The sequence below is a fragment of the Lithobates pipiens genome, unplaced genomic scaffold, assembly GCF_037356315.1.
Source record: "Lithobates pipiens isolate NorthernLeopardFrog02 unplaced genomic scaffold, aLitPip1_a1.2 Scaffold_25, whole genome shotgun sequence".
NCBI classification, from domain to species: domain Eukaryota; kingdom Metazoa; phylum Chordata; class Amphibia; order Anura; family Ranidae; genus Lithobates; species Lithobates pipiens.
The window spans coordinates 226,471,446-226,491,218 of NW_027507787.1; the positions used below are offsets into that span (position 1 = coordinate 226,471,446).

The 19,773-nt window shown below is 45.5% G+C and overlaps 1 protein-coding gene and 1 long non-coding RNA gene across 2 annotated transcripts in view; both read right to left on the reverse strand.

Moving 5' to 3' along the window:
• The window catches only part of LOC143930930 (uncharacterized), a 28,019-nt gene extending 19,225 nt beyond the window's left edge, over positions 1 to 8,794 (reverse strand). The window contains exons 1-2 of the long non-coding RNA XR_013262851.1: positions 8,718 to 8,794; positions 6,028 to 6,130 (exon numbers count right to left, since the gene is read on the reverse strand). This is a non-coding gene — a long non-coding RNA (uncharacterized LOC143930930). The remainder of the gene's footprint in view (positions 1 to 6,027; positions 6,131 to 8,717) is intronic.
• Positions 8,795 to 10,196: 1,402 nt separating this feature from the next.
• Positions 10,197 to 19,773, reverse strand: part of LOC143929831 (ovostatin-like) — an 88,125-nt gene continuing 78,548 nt past the window's right edge. Inside the window, exons 28-29 of the mRNA XM_077453806.1 lie at positions 18,936 to 19,060; positions 10,197 to 10,338 (exon numbers count right to left, since the gene is read on the reverse strand). Coding sequence (XP_077309932.1) covers positions 10,197 to 10,338; positions 18,936 to 19,060 — 267 coding nt within the window. The remainder of the gene's footprint in view (positions 10,339 to 18,935; positions 19,061 to 19,773) is intronic.

Here is a 19,773-nt window from a genome sequence, read left to right on the forward strand (position 1 = left end):
CAGAGATATCCTGGCTAGGATACACTTCTTTAATACTAAGGAGCAGATTATGAGGGCCGCAAGAACCATACGCAACCTCCCTGATCCCTTCGCTAAGATTCAGCTATACAATGATATCTCAGCCGCCACCTCACAGGCACGCAAGGCCTTCTCTCAAATCACTGCGATACTTATTGAACATAAAATCGCATACAAATGGGGTTTCCCCACCAAGCTTCTTGTAAACTACCAGCAGCAACAAGTCGCATTCCTGACCCCCAAGGACGGTTTCAAACAACTACACAACTGGGGCATTGCCCCTCATGCTCCCCCGGCTCCGCCTCTGAACACTAGACCTGCAAAGATCCCCTATAGATGGGATACGAAACCTAAATCCTGAACCTCCGAACATAGGGGGCCGCCCCCCTGGGCAACCCCCCCTTCTGGCAAGGCGCTTGACTTCTCAGGTTAAAGTGGATGACAGTTTCTTTCTCCTCTTTTGAACCCCCACACGCCGAACTGCCACTGTGTGCTAAGCACACGGCATTATTCTTTTCCCATACCTACCTGCGTACCTTATCCAAAGCCACCTTCTGTTCCTTCAGGAACCAATTAGATCCTTGGCTCACGTCTCTATATCTCCCGGTCATAGATATAGGCACCTTACTACTGTCTGTTTGATTTATTGCAACTTCGTTTTTGTATTTTTTTTTTCTTTTTTTAAAGTTACTGTTTAGTTACTTGTACACCTTGACTTACAATCATTGATTGTTGTGTTCATTCGCTGCTCGCAGAGTTAGTATTTGTACTTAGTTCTGTTGTAAAGGTCCGTCAATTCCAGTACCATCGTGACAACTGACCCTATCTACTAATGTCCCTTACAATCACGTCCCTTAATGTTAAGGGACTGAATAGTCCTTTCAAGCGCTCCCTCTTATGGAGGGAAGCTGCGACTTCCCATTCTGATATTTTATGCATACAGGAGACCCATCTCTCTTCCCGGAACCCACCACAATGTACCAATAAACGCTACCCACATATCTTTCATTCCCGCACGGAACAAAAAGTTAGAGGTGTTATGATTGCAGTGCGCTCTACGGTGGCACTTACGGTTTCAAATGTAGAGCAAGATCCCGAAGGGAGGTTCTTGATCCTTTCCGCTTCCTTCAATAACAAACCCATGGTGATTGTGAACATATATGCTCCCAACACTCACCTAAAGCCCTTTCTTAAGTCCATTCTCGCCAAAATACAACACTACCCGAAAGATCAAATCATTTTTTGTGGAGACTTCAATGCGGTACCAGATCACGCATTGGACTCCTAATCCCCCCAAAGGAGAAGGTCCTCTACCCTCTCCTCCTTTTTACATCTGGAAGAATTTTATGACCCCTGGAGGTGTCAACATGGTACTGAAAGAGACTATACATTTTATTCCACTGCTCAGAGGTCATATTCCAGGATTGACCTGTTCCTGACATCCAAAGTGCTACTGCAAGCAGTTGCATCCACTAAAATTGGTGTAATATCGTGGTCTGATCATGCCCCCATCTCTATGGTTCTCAATCTCTCCCCTCCTACCTCCCCATTCACAATTTGGCGACTAAATCCCAACTTGATAAGCACCAAGGACATTAGGGAACAGGTCAAGGCTGCCACAACTGATTATTTCGATGTAAACCAGCACTCTGTCCCCAAGCCCACCACATGCTGGAACGCACACAAAGAAGTTCTACGGGGAATTTTGCTACGACTAGGGGCTCAGGAGAAGAAAAAGCGCACAGCGACCCTTAACTCTTATCTAGATAAGATAAAATCTCTAGAGAAGGTTAATATGAAATCCCCCTCTGCCTCCACGCACGCAGAACTCAGCAAACTGAGATCAGAATTGAGTACTTATCTTCAGAATAAACACGAATTCTATCTCCGAAAACTTAAACTAACTTGGTACTCTCAGGGTAACAAATCAGGGAAAGCTCTAGCCCAACAATACAAACACAGGACTGCCCAATCCACAATCTCCCACTTAATAGATTCTACAGGCAACAGACTGACTAATCCTAGAGACATAGCCAACTGCTTTTGCGCATTTTATCAACAATTGTATAACTTAAAAGACTCCACGACGGAAACGCAACCCATGACAGAGAATATCCAGACATTTCTCTCCAACGTTACCCTCCCCTCCCTCTCCCCTTCTCAAGCTGCTGACCTAGCATTACCTTTCTCACAGCTGGAAATTAAAAACGCAATTAAAAGTCTCCCCCTACTTAAAGCCCCGGGTCCAGACGGTTTTGGAAACGAATATTATAAGACGTTTATAGATGAACTGACCCCGCATTTATGCAACTCCTTTAATCACATGCTGGCCACAGGGGAGATCCCCTCAGAATCCCTAGAAGCTACCATCTCCACCATACATAAACCAGGAAAGGCCCCGTATGACCCGGCTAACTATCGCCCTATCTCACTACTTAACACCGATCTAAAAATGTATGCCAAGCTTCTTGCCACCAGACTCTCACAACACATGACTTCCCTCATACACCCGGACCAGGTGGGCTTTATTCCCCGCCGCCAAGCCTCAGATGGCACTCGCAGGTTTGTAGACCTTATCCACTGGGCAGAGCACAGTCGAACGCCTTCTCTGCTGATATCACTGGATGCAGAGAAGGCGTTCGACAGAGTCCATTGGGGTTATCTTGAGGCAGTTCTCCGGAAATTTGGCATAGAGGGCGAGTTCTTAAAAGCTATTCTAGGTCTATATACCTCACCTACTGCGAGGGTCCGCACTTCCGGCATTCTCTCAAATCCCTTTAGAATCACTAATGGTACACGCCAGGGCTGCCCACTCTCACCCTTGATTTTCGCGTTAGTCATGGAGCCTCTGGCGCAGTCCATTCGCGCACACCCCCATATACATGGTATTAATGTGAAAGATACCTGTCATAAGATAGGTCTCTATGCAGACGATGTCATCATTGCTGTCTCTGATCCAGTGAAATCCCTTCCTACCCTGACTGACGTCCTCCATAAATTTAGTGAAGCTTCCCTTTACAAATTAAACCACTCAAAATCAGCCATGCTTGGCATAGAGATCTCACCAGCGCTCAAAGCAGAAATTACTAAAATAGCACCCTTCTCCTGGGCCCCCGGCTCATCCCTGCAATATCTAGGCATTCAACTGGTCTCTCCCTCCTCTGGTTTATTACGTAGTAATCTTGTCTCTTTATTCACGAAACTGAACAATTTATCCTCAAATATGACCTCCTTGAAAGCTTCATGGGCTGGTAGGATAGCCCTAACCAAAATGTTTCTCCTTCCACATGTTCTTTATTTCTTTCGGACCCTCCCGCTTCCGATTCTCTCAGCAGACTTAGCTAAACTACAGCGTACCTTAGATTCATTCATTTGGGCAGGACGTAAACCCCGCTTGAAATCGTCTATTCTAAGCACTCCCTCTACCTCTGGAGGGATGGGCTCACCGGACGTTAAAAAGTACTACAAAGCAATCATACTAGACCAGGGGAGACAACTTTGGTCGCAAGACCCCAACACGAGATGGCACCAAATTGAAGCAGCAACTCTCCCAGCTGACCCACAACTGACCCTAGCAGCAATCTGGTTATCTCTTCCGATCACACGATCCATCCTTCCCACAGTAAGGGCCTGCCTATCTCAATGGAGTGCAATACGCACAGATCATCTGGGCATACACAGAGCCGCATTGAACAATCTCCCCTTACTAGCGCTACAACTTCTCTCTCCGGACCTATCAATTAAGCACTGGCATGAAGCCGGAATCACCACCATCGGAGCCCTGTTTCTTGGTTCGGATCTAAAAAGCTTCCAACAGCTGATTTCGGACTTTAGTCTCTCACATAAGGACTTTTATATCTACTTGAGGCTTCGACATATCATCTCTCAAAGCTCGACGACTCCAGACCCCACATCAAAGGAGCTTCTCCATTTCTATAACCGCCCTCTTACAGTTTTAAAGGGCATATCCTTCATATACAAACTCCTCTCCAGACCCACCTCATCCTCAAAATCTTCGAGCATACTCTACTGGGAATCCCTGCTACATTGCTCTTTCACCATGGAAGATTGGCATCGAGTACTTCGCACCCCACTAGTCATCTCCAAAAACATTACACATTGGGAAGCGGTCATGAAACTGTTTCATAGGTGGTACTATACACCGCAAAAGTTAGCGACCATCTTCCCCACCCACTCCCCACAGTGTTGGAGAAATTGCAACTCCACCGGGGACTTATTTCACATCTGGTGGAGCTGTCCGGCTATTGGACCCTTTTGGCTACAAGTTTCCTCTCTGGTTCAGACCTTAACCAACTCTCCCCAACAGCTGACCTCGCGAATGGCTCTCTTTGGTCTGGATTCCCAATATTGGCCCTCCTCCTCTCTACCCGTGGTACACCACGTCTTAATCTCAGCGCGCCTGCTCATAGCTCGTGCGTGGAAAAACCCCCTCCCTCCAACCCTAACTGAGCTTATTAACACACTTAATGTTCATTGTCACATGGAATTTCTTTTCTCCAGAGTACACATGACAGAATCTAGATTCAACAAACAATGGTCTTCCTGGTTATCACACCCAAAATGTATTAAGCTTGTCTAACTAGTAATTCATCATCCCCAGACCAAGTAGAGCCGGCAGCGAAAGTCACTGGTTCAATGTACTATTTCTCATACAGTATTTGTAAGTTAGCTCTGATTATCCTGCAGCTCAGATTTTTCGATTCAAGCATTTCCATCAATTTCCTCCTCTATCTTACCTGCTTCTCTTCTCTTCTTCCTGATCCTTTTTACAACCGCATTGGGACTAAATTCCACTCTCACTCTACCTTACCTTACACTGTTTTATCTGGCGTGGCGTCCCCACTCGACACAGCTCATTGAGGTGTCGAGGGGGGACGGGATGCCCCCGGACCTACCGGACCTAGCGATAAGGAATGTATAGTATACAGCATCTGGGCCCCAGGCCCGTAGGCCTTCTCCTTTTTCTTTCTCTTTCCTCTGTTAGTAACAAATGTTTTTCAATTTATCCGGGCACTTCCTGCTTGTCTTATTTTTCTTTGGCCCGTCAACTCTCTGTATCTCATATACAATGGTTGTTATCAATATCTGTTATTGCATTATTCTACAATAAAATCTTTTGAAAATAAAAGTAAAAAAAAAAAAAAAATAAGATTGAGCCTGCCCCACCCACAGAAGGTAAACATGCTGCCTACGTATGACAACATGTTCCATTGTTGTGCTTTCCCTAGAGCAATAATTCTAGGGTCATTGTTCTGTAAAGTTTAAACTGGGGACCTGTAGGAACTTTTAAAGCATTGCCTATGGAAAATATAGGGTACTGAAGTCTTGTCATTGTCCGAAGAGGCTCAATTTTAAAGCTTGACATATTGGTGATGGGTTTATTCCATGGGTCTTCAAACTATGGCCCTCCAGTTGTTCAGGAACTACAATTCCCATCATGCCTAGTCATGTCTGTGAATGTCAGAGTTTTACAATGCCTCATGGGATGTGTAGTTTCACAACAGCTGGAGGGCCGTAGTTTGAGGATCCCTGGTTTATTCAGTGCAACCTCATTTAGCTTACCAAAAATTCAGGAAATATATTGCGTCTGTGTGCGTTAAACTGAACTTTAGTTATTTGCTGAAAAGTTGCGCTTAATAAACCGTTACGGGAATACTTGGATGACAAAGAACTGGAACTAAACCATTTTATTCTCCAGGATCTCTGCTTTCAGAAAATATCATGTTTGAAGGGTTAGCTAATCTGGCCTAAAATGATTTTTTTGAAAATGTGTGCAAAATAGGAAAAATAAACTACAAAAGCAGATCTGCAAGCGAAGGGGTTAAAAAAAATAAACACATAAGTGCATGTATTGCAGAGATTGATTTCACTTCTGCCATAAAATACACTTTAAAAAACTGTAAACTTTTTATATTTATGGGCTTCAAACTTTCATAGATCTGGAATTGGGATAAAAATGCAAATTTAAAAACAGAATGTGTAGGTCACCTTTCTCGTAGTAGTCGTAGACCCGAACTGTTCTTGGCTGGAAGTTCTCCACTCTGGGTCTCATTTCTTGTGTTACATTAAAGGAGACGCCTTTACTGGTCATCTGCAAAAGGGAAGCAAAAGTAATCAGTTTAAACATCAAAAAAGAAAATGTTTTGTCCTTCACCAATTTGTAAGATTGATTACAGGGGATTATGGAGACGGGTTCTCCTCTAGTTAGGTTGCTAGGCTAAAATTTCGCTTTTGGTTTTGTTGCAGTCATTGGAGCAGTGGTTGATTTTCTGGTCAGGGTTTCCTAGTAGGGTGCTTTATTTCTCTCACCTGCTTCTGGAAGAACTTTTTAGAATGTAGGACAGGAAGCGTCAAATGCCCAGCATAATTATTATGTTCCAGCCGATCCCTGAGGATGGCATCTAAAAGGTGGCTGGGGAGGCAATAACGTTTTGGGAGGCCTTGCTAGAACATTCTACTCTCTCCAGAGAGAAGTCCAGTTCCCCTGGGGCTGCTGCTCCTGGGAGATAACCACTAAGACAATTGCAGTCTGGGCCTCAGGGCACTGTTCGGAAGTCCATGTCTAGAGAAGGATCCATTATCTCCATCAGTGAAGATGTACCTATGGATGCTGGGTGGCAAGCAGCACCTGGGACATAATGAATAAGACCTTATTTGGGAGTGTAGCATGTGCCTGCTTCTTTAAGGATATTCTGTTAAGAAGATTGTCCTCCCATTGATTTTTATCATTTTGGAGTATCCTGTGACTGTAAACTTGTCACATACCTTACAGCGGGGTGCGAAATGACGAGGGTGGCCTCTTGCGCAGTCCCGGTCCTAGCACCCCTGGAGCTGGAGACAGGAACTGCTAGGGCAGTGGAAGGGTGCAGGTGCCTGAAGGCAAGCAGGTAGCAGGTCAAAGGTCAAGCAGGAGTCGGTAACGGGCTGGCAGAGAGGTACACAGATGGCAGGCAGGCTCGTGGTCAGGGACAGGCAGCGGAGTACAGAATCAGGAGACAAAGCCGAAGTCAGAGGTTCAAACCGGGGTCGGTGCAGGTAAACAAGGCAGACAAGGTTGCAAGGGTATTCCAAGAGGGTGGTCAGGAAGAGCCGGGTATTCAAGATCCAAGGGAAGTCAGACAAAGTAATAGCAGGTATACAAGAAGGAGCTGAGACAATCCAGCACTGATGCCAAGTGGCTGTTCGTTTAAAGGGTGCCATATGCCGTGACTCGCCAGCATGCGCGCAAGAACGTGCACATTGCGCATGTCCGTTCCACAAAAAGGCGCCGATGCGCACATCCCTGCGCCGATGCACATATCTATTACGTATAATGCGCACATATGTTCAGAAAAGGTGCGCAAATGTGCATATTGGATCCGGGATTCACCTGCTTGGTGCGGAGGTTCCCTGACAAAACTCCTCTCCTGTTAATGTTCTTCAGAAATGAATAGTAAAAAAAAAAAAAACATCTCCTAGGCAGAAAATTCCAAAGACAGAGGTTCAGTCTGGCAATGTTAAGGCTGGATGTCAAGACTGTTTAGCCCTCCTGATCCTTGATAGCTGCTGGTCTCATTCCAGCATCCTGGCTTTGGCTGTAATACATTCTCTGTTTGTCCATCTGCAAGGTGATTGATGTGGTCAGTCTCTGGGTGGAGACCAAACCAGATCTAAGCCAGCAACACCTGCAGTCTCATGCTTGTTACAGAGCTTGAGCACCTAATACACATGCTATGTTTGTCTGCCCTTTTGCTTTTCCCGCTCTGCTGTCAGGATTCCCTTGTTGACGAGCTCAGATTGTAGTGGCTACTCTCTGAACTCTGCCTGCCTTTTGACTATGGATTTGACCCTGACTATTCTGAACCTTGCCTGCCTTGTACCTGGACAATCATTGAACCATTCTGGCTGTCTGCTAACCACAAGTACCTGTTTGCTGTGCTCACTTTGCACCTGTCCTGGCGTGGTAGCCAGGCACTATAACATTGTGTGCAAGTCCTGGGGCAGCCGAGTACCAGTAGGCTCGCTTGCCTTATGGTAAAGGGGGTTGCTATAGGTGAAGAACACAGAGCAGCCTGACCACCTGCTTAGGGATAAGCATGAAGCTGGAGATGGATGGAACCATCATATATGGACTACCCCCTGAGGCCTCATTTTTTTGTCCCTAAATTGGATCAATATTTAGGAAAACTGGCCTGGTGGGTTTTTTGGCATCCCTTGTGTTAGGATTTGGTGGTGTTGGTCTTATAATGCTCCTTTCTGTCCCTGTTTCTGTACTTTGATCTAAAGACTATGTTCTACCATATCCTACTCAAATGTGCCTCTGAAGACATGTTCAATATGCATTGAGCCTGCATGTGGAACGTTCTAGTTGATATCAACTTATGTGTAGAACATACAGTATGTGAACCTTTTGCTGCAGTGAATGGATATGGTGCTGCATGTATATTTTTATTTGCATACTAAAATATGAATTTAAATATATGTATTTGTGTGGTACCAGCAGCACCTTACGTGCCCTTCAAAGATCTTTAGCTGCAAAAATCGGGTTTGGTCTATCCCTTAGATGGAGCCATTACTGCCGGTGTGTGCGTGACTCAGTCTGGCAGCCTCTGTACTAGCAAGGGAGACCTGGGAATATTCTCAACGGCTCCTCTGTGGGTGTGCGTTACATTCAGATTTCACTTCAGGGGACGACTTACATCATTTAAATACACAATGAGATGGTTTTTCATCTGTTCAACTTTGGGAAACATAGATTGCAGCTGCAAATGAAAAATAAAACAAGTATAAAAAACCAGGTGAGACACAGACATATGGTAAAAGTCTTGTACTGAGTATATCTATCAGATGAAACCCCTAAAGTTCACTCTACATACAACTATGGCGTACAACATCTACCCACAACTTCATTGTTTAAGATCCTGCTTGATAGGGATGCTTACCTCAACAACCCAATCACATAGGCAAAAAAAAAAAGAATCCAGATAATTATGCCAAATGTTGTGGGGCACCTGACTATATTGGCTTAAGTTTACCTATTCACATTTTAAAACCAAAGCCATTAACTTGGGGTCCCCACTCCTTCAATCTTTGTGGCTATAATGGCCACCAATCTTCGAAGGAGGCTTTCCACAAGATTGTGGAGTATGTCTAGGGGAATTTGTGATTATTCAGTCAAATACTGATGTTGGATGAAAAGACCTGCCTCACGATCTGCATTCCAATTTATCCCAAAGGTGTCTAGTATTCCAGTCAGGGCTCTGTGCAGGACACTTAAGTTACAAAAACAACAAAACAGGTAAGATGCAAACACCTAGTGCATTATCCAAAAAATGTTTTATAACCAACCAGAATGCACACGATCAAAAGTGCAGTGTCTAACATGTATGCTGGAAGATGCCATGTGGAGCACGGTTTAAATACTCCAACAACCTCCCGTATACTAGCAAGCTGATGCATTTCAGCTCTGAGGAAGGGGGGGTGCGCCCCAAAAACACAGTTTTCTAGTATACGGGAGGTTGTTGGAACATTTGAACCTTGCACCATGTGGCATCTTCGGGCTTACATGTTTATCACTGCACTTTTGTGAGTATGCATTCTATTGGGTAATGCATATACATTTTTTGGGTAATGCACTAGATGTTTGTGCCTTCCCAGTTTTTCGTCTGTAGTTTCACATTGGATTCCCCCATCTGAAGTGGGCTGCATTTGCCAAGCATTGGGCCATGTATGGACATGTCGCTTGTATAGCCATTTTTCTGTGGAGGACCTCTGAGCACTGGGAGTGATTGTTTTTCTTTTAGGAGGATATTTAAGTTGCTCAACACCAAAAGTGGTCAACCATGTCTTTATGGAGCTGGCTTTGTACAAAGTGGCACGGTCATGCTGGAACAGAAAAGGGTTGTTCTCAAAACGTTGCAACAAATCTGAAACAGTACTCTGGTCTCGATGGTCTTTAAGCTGTAGCAGTCACAATACCCTTCGCTCAGTAAACACGAGTGTCTTACTTCTGGCTATAGGATATGTTTATTGGCAAGTTTTTCCCAACTAGTGTTCTCCTTCAAGACACTCCTGTGCATTTGCCACAATCTCAGTGTTAGAATTCAAGTACTTCAACTATCTTTTATGCTGCACCCCGTAACCTGCCCCTCCCCCCTATTGTTCCCACAACAAATCCCTTATGACGCTTTGCCAGGCATAATTCTGCCACATGTTTTTAGGAACGATACCTCAGAAAGAGAACGGCCTTCTGTTATATAGCCTGATAAGAGAGGGATGTCTATCACAGCCATGTTGGACTTGTTCTGAATACCATGATAGCTGAGAAAAGAAAAAGCAATAAGTACAAGTAACAAAAAATAAATAAATAAATAAATAAATAAAAGAAACCCTCTACAAGGACTTGTTCCCATGTCTTAACTTTGTATTGGAGCCTTGCGTAGAGCCAACTTTTACAAAGCAGTTGCAGAGCTTTCAGCAAGTTTTGTTGAAGGCTTTAAAATACCCTTTAGCTCTGGTTTGGGGATGTTAGATCTTAATGAAAGTGCTGACTAGGAATGAGCCGAACACCCCCCCCCCCCCAGGTTCGGTTCGCACCAGAACTTTCGAACGGCCTGAAAATTCGTAAGAACTTTAGAACCCCATTGAAGTCTATGGGACTCGAACGTTCAAAATAAAAAGTGCAAATTTTAATGGCCAATTTGCAAGATATTGTCCTAAAAATGGTTTGGGGACCCGGCTCCTGCCCCAGGGGACATGGGTCAATGCCAATTTTTTTTTTTAAACAGACGTTTTTTTCGGGAGCAGTGATTTTAATGGCGATTAAACTGAAAAAAAAGTGAAATATTCCTTTAAATATTGTGCCTGGGGGGTGTCTATAGTATGCCTGTGAAGTGGCATGCGTTTTCTGTGTTTAGAACAGCCCCTGCACAAAATTACATTTAACGTAAAAAAGTCATTTAAAACTGCTTGCTGTTTTAATGTAATGTCTGGATCCGACAATACGGATGAAAATCATTGAGAAAAATGGCATGGGTAGCCCCCCTGCCCATTACCAGCCCCTTTGGGTCTTGTATGGATATTAAGGGGAACCCCGTACCCAAATTAAAAAAAGGAAAGGCATGGGGTCCCCAGGCCCTATATACTCAGAACAGCAGTATACAGGCGGTGCAAACAAGACAGGGACTGTGTAGGTTTGTTGTGTTAAGTAGAATCTGTTTGTAATTTTGAACTGGAACATTTTTAAAGTGTAACTCCAGTCATAAAATACATTTTTCAGCTTTTTGGAAAACATAGGGAAGGGTTATCAACCCTGTATAATTTTTTTGGCCATCCGTCTTTTTTCATCTCCCTTCCTGTTGTCTCCTTCAATTTGCAAGTAGGAGATGTTTGTAAGTTGGATGTTTGAAAGTAGGGGCCTGCCCTGTATGCTCTGCAGAAATGTGGGCCTAAGGAGTTGGTGTTGCCACAACACTGTAAGACCCAGTAAGCCAGAGGATTTTCGGTGGGAAAGGTGTCCAAGTCTGACCTTGCCCCTAGGTATTCCTGCACCATGTAAATCAGACGCTGGCGATGGTTGCTAGGTTCCAGCAGGTGGCCATCTGACCGATGCGTTCAGAATTTTTTTTAGTCTGCAGCCCCAAGGTATGATCGGTTCGATCATACCTTGGGGCTGCAGACTAAAAAAAATTCTGAACGCATTGGTCAGATGGCCACCTTCTCCACCGCTCCTTCTGTGACTGACCGAAACCTCAGCAAGTTGCCAGGACCAGGAGTTTGTAACCTCCCAGTCTCTGGGAATGCGTTAGACAGACCTTTCTGCAAGGCCTCCCGGAGATTTCTCATTCTCTGCTCCCTCTGCGACAGCAAGATAAGGTCTGCAACTTTACCCTTGTACCGTGGATCAAGGAGAGTGGCCAGCCAGTAATGGTCCCTCTCCTTGATCCGAAGAATATGAGGATCCTTCCACAGGCTTTGCAGGATCAGGCAGGCCATGAAGCGTAAGTTAGCTGAGGCATCCGGTCCGGAGTCCTCTGGATCACTAAGGACAACATGATCCGCAGCCACCTCCTCCCAACCACATACAACTCCACGGGTTTCTTGGGACTGGAAATCATCCCTAAAAGACTGCTGATGCTGGGTGCCAGGCTCCTCCTCCATGCTGACACAGTTCTCCTCCTCCTCATCCTCTTCCTGTGTGATAGATGGGACAGCAGGAGCACTGTCTGGATAAAGGGGGCCTTGTGTCAGTGATGCATGCACTGTCACTGCACACCATCCTCGTGGCCTCAAATGGTGACAGGACAGTACATGCATCCCTGATCATGCCCCACTGGCGTGATGAAAAAAAAATGAGCTCCCCTGACCCTGTCCTGGTGCCGTAGTCACACAGGTACTCATTGATGGCCCTCTGCTGAGTGTGCAATCTCTGTAGCATGGCCAATGTTGAGTTCCACCTGGTGGGCATGTCACATATAAGGCGGTTCTTGAGCAGGTTCAACTCCTTTTGGAGCTTAGCCAGCCGAGCACTGGCATTAAATGATCGGCAGAAATGCACACAGACTTTCCTGGCCTGCCTCAGGACATCCTGTAAGCCCGGGTACCTGCCCAAGAACTGCTGCACCACCAGGTTAAGTACGTGAGCCACACACGGCACATGGGTCAGTTGTCCCTGTCGGAGGGTGGAGAGGAGGTTGGTGTCATTGTCACAAACCATCATTCCTGGCTTAAGCTGGCGTGGCGTCAAGCACCTCTCGGCCTGCCCCTGCAGAGCTGACAAAATATCTAGAACACCGAGCTCATCCCTAGTGCTGACTGTCACAAAACATTGTGCAAATATTCTGCAATATTAACCGGTTCCCGACCAGCGCACGCTGATGTACGTCGGCAGAATGGCACGGGCAGGCAAATGGGCGTACCTGTATGTCCCTTTAAATTTGGCGCCCTGCCATTGCAAAAGTGCCGCCGGCGGCGCACTCACGTGCTGGTCAGAACCCCCGTGAGTCCAGTCGCAGGTCCCGCGGACCCGATCGCTGCGGGCATACCCGCGATCGTCTCACGGGGTGGCTGAACAGAGAGATGCCGTTGTAAACAGCATCTCCCTATTCTGCCTAGCAACTAGTGACGCTGAACTCTGCTCCATGTGATTGGAGCAGAGATCAATGTTCACTAAATGAAAGCCCAGCCCCCAACAGTTAGTAACACACCCTACAAAAAAAATATTAATAAAAATGCCATAAAACTATCCCCTATTTTGTAAACGCTATAACTTTTGCGCAAAGCAATCAATAATCGCTTATTGCGATTTTTTTACCAAAAATATGTAGAAGAATACGTATCGGCCTAAACTGAGGGAAAAAAATGTTTTTTTTAATATATTTTTGGGGGATATTTATTATAACAAACAGTAAAAAATTATGCCTTTTTTTTCAAAATTGTCGCTCTATTTTTGTTTATAGCGCAAAAAATAAAAACCGCAGGTGTGATCAAACACCACCAAAAGAAAGCTCTATTTGTGGGGAAAAAAGGACGTCGATTTTGTTTGGGAGCCACGTCGCATGACCGTGCAATTGTCAGTTAAAGCAACGCAGTGCCAAATTGCAAAAAGTGGTCTGGTCTTTGGCCAGCAAAATGGTCCGAGGCTGAAGTGGTTAAAAAAAAAGTAAAAAAAATAAATAAATCAAACTGCAACCAGGGTCTCTGCTTTCAGAAAGAATCAAAGTTTGGAGGTTTTACCTAAGGCTCGGTTCACACAGGGGCGGCACGACTTGCAGCACCGCGACCTGTACATGATCAGCGGCGACTTGCAAAACGACTACTGTATAGAAGTCAATGCAAGTCGCCTGAAGTAGTACAGGAACCTTTTTTCTAAGTCGGAGCGACTTGAGTCGCCTCTACTATTTGAACGTTTCCATTGTACAGAACGGAGAGCTTTTTTTATAGATTTACTAAAAATGTGTTTAGCAAACATGTGCTTTAAATATAAATGTGACAAACAATTGCACAACAGCCCCCAATTTAATTCTTCAAGGTCCTTGCTTTCAGAAACTATACTGTTTGGGGGGGAGGCCTATTTTCCAGGCCTAAAATGTGTATTTTACAGTTTCAACAATTTCTCCCAGAGTCTAATGCGTTGGCGTCATTGGACACAGCCAAAGCCCTCGACTTGATAGCAAGCTGCACTATGATCCTTTGGATTTGGGGAGAAATTTCAAAAGTGGGTAAACATTCTTTATGCAAGCCCTACAATCTCAGCTATTGGTTAATGGTCCGTCGCCAGCATCTATACCATTGTACAGGGGCACCCGACAAGGATGTCCTCTGTCTCCACTACTGTTTGCAGTGGCCATTGAGATGCTGGCACTACGATTCCGACAGTCTACTTATTATGGGCATCACCTTGGGTGACAGATCTGATATCATAAGCCTATATGCCGATGATCTTATTTTACATCTACAAGATGAATCAACATCCTTGACTGTGGCCATGCAAATTATAGACAGATATGCTGAATATTCTGGTCTTAAACTGGCAGTTGATGCCTCTTTATCCTCAGGCCTAGTCTCAAAATGCAGCAGACTGTCAGCTTAAAGTGGTTGTAAACCCTTACAAACCACTTTGACCTACAGGCAAGCCTAGATTAAGGCTTACCTGTAGGTCCAAGAAATATCTCCTAAACCTATACGGTTTAGGAGATATTTGCCCGAAGACAGGCACCGCTGTCTACGGCACATGCGCCGTAGACAGCGGCGCGCAGGCGCACTGAGCGCGGCATTTCCAACAATGGAGCTGCCGTGCGTGTCGGCTCCCGTGCACATGCGCGGGAGTGACGTCATCACAGCTTTGCCGAATGACAGCGGCGGAGCTGCGAGACCCCACCGAGAAGATGGATGCGGCGGACTACAGGGGACAGCGGTGACTTCGCTGGCTCCTGTGTCAGGTAAGTGACACATAATGGGCTACTATGTGATGCATAGTAGTGCATTATGCTTTGCCTTTGCAGGGAATGAAAGAGGAAGTAAACTCATCAGGGTTTACTTCCTCTTTAAGGTGGTGTCCTCATTTAAATTATTACAATAATTACACCATCACAAATGGAAGCTCTGAAACTAAACCTAGACCCTCTGCTTCATATGATTAAGCTTAAACTTACTATCTCAGTCAAACTTCCTGTCAGTGGCAGGCAGAATTCATTTAATAAAGACAGTACTTCTACCTAAATGCTTAAACGTAACTTACATACCAATGGTAGTACCTAAATCGATTTTTAAAACCCTAAATACATTGTTTATGTCATTTATATGGGCGAGCAATAGAAGGAAACAAACTCTGTTCTGCAGCGGCCCAAGGCTGAAGCTGGGATGGCACTTCCCAATATGCATCTACTATTTAGCAGGACACTTGTGCCACTTGGTGGATTGGCTATACCCCATCACCCCAGCAGTGGTGGAGTCACATTTGGCTCATGTGTTAAATTTAAAGCACCTTCTGATCGCATTCGAGGCTCCCTTTTCCTCTCTGGGAAGAGACTGTGCATACCAATTCTAACCTTGGCACATATGGTATGAAGAGAAGCTAAAAAAAATAGACGAGTTTACGGATATCACTCTGGAGCTACATTTGTGGCACAACTCCATGTTCCCCAAGTTTGATTATTTCTTCTAGGAATGTAGAAGTATTGTTACATTTAAAGGACATATAGTGGAAACGTTTTGGCCTCATTCACGGATTTGCAGAGTAAATATGTACTCCCTCGTATAGCCTTTTATAGATACCTCTAGCTGTGCCATGCTCTGTAAACTAGACATGTGCGCTGTCAATAAATTTGTTTCGTTTCATTCCGTTCTGTATTAGGATTAATTCGTATTTCGTAATTCGTGTCCGAAATTAAATTTGGATTCATGCAAAATATGAATTTGTTAGGTTCATTAACTTTTGGTAACAATTACGAATGTTCGTTATGATGAATTTATCATTTATGAGGGACTCCCACCATCTATGTGCTGTGCTGACTTCCTGGGTTTTTTAACTTTATCTTAAGGAATAATCATAATTAACAAACATTCTCATTTTGTCCACTTCTGAATCTCCCATCGACTACCAGTACCAGTCTCCCACTCCCATATTAAAAAAAGGTCATTTTCCCAACCCTCAGCAGCAGAAGAAAACCTCTGATTAGTCAACAAAACACCAGTCACGTTTCCATTGTAACAGAATTTGGATCCAAAACTCATAAACTAAATTTCGTACAAAATTCGGAAGCGTAGAAATTCGTATTTCAGATCCTCCGAATGTACGAATTTACGGAAATTTGTACGAATTTACGATTCGTACAAAACTAATCGCACATGTCTACTGTAAACTCAGTTTGCTGTTACTGGCACAACATTTACTGATTACCCAATGATAGGATTGATAAGATCACAGGGCCCTAAGGGCTTGATCTCTAAGGTCTATTCCTATTTACTGGCTGCTTTGATTAACAAAATGTGTATTTTAACGTGTGCAAAAAAAAAAATGGCTTTGATGGACATGTGGACAAACTTTCTGGAAGTCTCAAAATACTTTGCAAAAGCTTGTGGTAAACGTTTCTTATATACAAGCTGAAGCCAAAAAGTTATACCAGACCATGACTTACTCCTAGATCAATGGGAAGACAGCAGAGGTGTACTAAGTAGGGGGCGGGGGTGCGGGCCGCACTGGGTACTACACACTGGGGGGGGTGTCAGGCCGGCACCCCCCTCCGCGATTATAGCGGTGGCAGCGTTGCGGGATTAGGCGGCAGCACACAGTGATAGGCACAGGCAGGGAGAGGAGAGGCGAGCTATCGCTGTGATGCAACAAGGGGGAGGGGGTGTGCGGGGGGTGCAGGGTGACACAGGTGCACCTTCCATCCCCTCCTCTCGCGGCCGCGGGCTGTTTGTCTGTGTGATCACTGATGTCACACAGGCAGGCACAGCCGAGCAGCCACCTCCCCCTCCTCTCTGTTTATGTGTAAACAGGAGGAGGGGATCTGCTGAGCATGTGCCACTGCGCCACGCTGATCTGAGGTACTGAATGGCGGGGTCTGCATTGAATGGGGGCTATACTGAGGAAGGGGGGCTGCACTGAAGAGGGGGGCTACACTAAAGGGGGGCTGCACTAAAGGGGGCTGCACTAAAGGGGGGCTGCACTGAAGAGGGGGGCTACACTAAAGGGGGGCTGCACTGAATGGGGGGCTGCACTGAATGGGGGGCTTCACTGAAGAGGGGGGCTGCACTGAAGAGGGGAGCTGCAATGAACGGGGGGCTACACTGAAGAAGAGGGCTGCACTGAATGGGGGGCTACAGTGAACAGGGGGCTACACTGAAGAAGGGGGCTGCACTGAAGAAGGGGGCTGCACTGAATGGGGGGCTACGGTGAAGAGGAGGGCTGCACTGAACAGGGGGCTACACTGAAGAAGGGGGCTACACTGAAGAAGGGGGCTGCACTGAATGGGGGGCTACAGTGAAGAGGGGGGCTGCACTGAATGGGGGCTACAGTGAAGAGGAGGGCTACACTGAACGGGGGCTACACTGAAGAGGGGGGCTGCACTGAACGGGGGGCTACACTAAAGAGGGGGGCTGCACTGAATGGGGGGGCTACACTGAAGAGGGAGTCTGCACTGAATGGGGGCTACACTAAAGGGGGGTTTGCACTGAAGGGGGGGTCTGTGTAAATTGCAGGGGGTCCAGAGCTGCAGGGTGTTGTGTAATGTAAAGGGGTCCAGAGGATCAGGGTGTTGTGTAATGTAAAGGGGCCCAGAGGTGCAGGGGGCTGTGTAATGTAAAGGGGCCAAGAGGCGAAGGGGGCTGTGTAATGTAAAGGGGCCCAGAGGTGCAGGGAGCTGTGTAATGTAAAGGGGCCCAGAGATGCAGGGTGTTGTGTAATGTAAAGGGGTCCAGAGGTACAGGGTCTTGTGTAATGTACAGGGGTCCAGAGGTGCAGGGTGTTGTGTAATGTAAAGGGGTCCAGAGGTGCAGGGTGTTGTGTAATGTAAAGGGATCCAGAGCTGCAGGATGATGTGTAATGTAAAGGGGTCCAGAGATGCAGGGTGCTATGCAATGTAAAGGGGTCCAGGAGGGCAGGGTGCTATATAATGTAAAGGGGTCCCCAGGTGCAGGATGCTGTGTAATATAAAGGAGTCCAGAGGTGCAGGGTGCTGTGTAATGTAAAGGGGTCCAGAGATGCAGGGTGCTGTGTAATGTAAAGGGGTCTAGAGGTTCAGGGTGCTGTGTAATGTAAATGGGTCCCGAGGTGCAGGGTGCTGTATAATGTAAAGGGGTCCAGAGGTGCAGGGTGCTATGTAATGTAAAGAGGTCCAGAAGGGCAGGGTGCTATGTAATCTAAAGGGGCCCAGAGATGCAGGGTGCTGTGTAATGTAAAGGGGTCCAGAGGTGCAGTTGTGGAGACAGGGTAGGCAGTAGTGACAAAGAGAAATTGAAGGATGCAGGGGGCACAGTGGGGTATTTTTTACATTTTAATGGAGGGGGGGTGCCAAATATAGGATCCGCCCCGGGTGCCAAATGCTCTAGGTACGCCCCTGGAAGACAGATATTTGAGTGAATTGTGATCTTCTGTGGTTTCCATTAATTGTTCCACTAGTGGCTCTTTGTGTTTCCATTCATGTTTGTATAGGAGTTATAGGTAGGAGTTATACAGCAAAGAATTTATTTTAAACTTTAATGTAGGATTAGAGCCCCCTTGCTGGTTGGTCTAAGTGCTGGAGAATTTGTTTTAATAATTTATGCCCCACTGTGAAGGGTTACGGGGAGATCTACAACTAGCATGTCACATTCTTTTTTTTTACCTCTACAGATTATGGCATCCTTCAGTCATTGAACTTCTATTACTTTAAAACAAAAGCAGCTCAAGAACTAAAGATAATTCTTTACCCTACCTGGCATTCACTTGACAGTCAACCAAATACGCCACTCCATTCTGACAATTGTCTGGGAATGTGGTCACTGACAGTGAAAAGGCAGAATTTTTCTGTTTCAAAGGAACGTTGAACTCAACTCCAGTCTGTAGGGAATAGACACAAACAGCAAATGTTAGCTTTTCCGATAATTGCTCCCTTGAATGCATTTAACAAATACAAAAAGTTAGTCTGGGATTCATTTACTAATGAACAAAGGGAAAGAGGAACATAAAGCAGATGGCTAAGCATCTGTAGGATCACCGCTACTTCTGACCAGCCCAAGTGAATAAAGTAGCGGCCTGATGTGGTTTGGTGGAGTAAAGTAGGCCGAGTCCACTCCTCATCTTTTATTCACCTGGGCTGGCCGAGAGTAGCAGTGATCCTTTACTCTTTACATTTACTAGCCCTCTGGATTGGTATCAGAAGAAGCCTGCACCCCATGCTGTGTAACACAGGGATATGCTTTCCACCTCTGCTTTGAGTGGCATCAAAAGCAATAGAAACAGGTTATAGATGTACAGTTCTGGTGTGGGAGACAAATGTGCTGAGTTTATGGAGAAAGTCCAAGATTTACTGTTTGATCTGTATTTCAACCCTTCTCTGTCATAATAAGCAACAGCTACTGATTAAAAGAAAACTTAATTGTGGAGCCAAACTCTTGACTGGATGAGCAACATGGCAGTAGAGTCTCAGGTTTAAGATCTCGATGTGCCTTTTGGAAGTACAGCGGAAAACTTTTGGATGCCCCAAGGACATATACCAGTATGTCTAATTGTAGGGGCGTACAGGAGCACATCAGCTGAGAGATATATTCTAA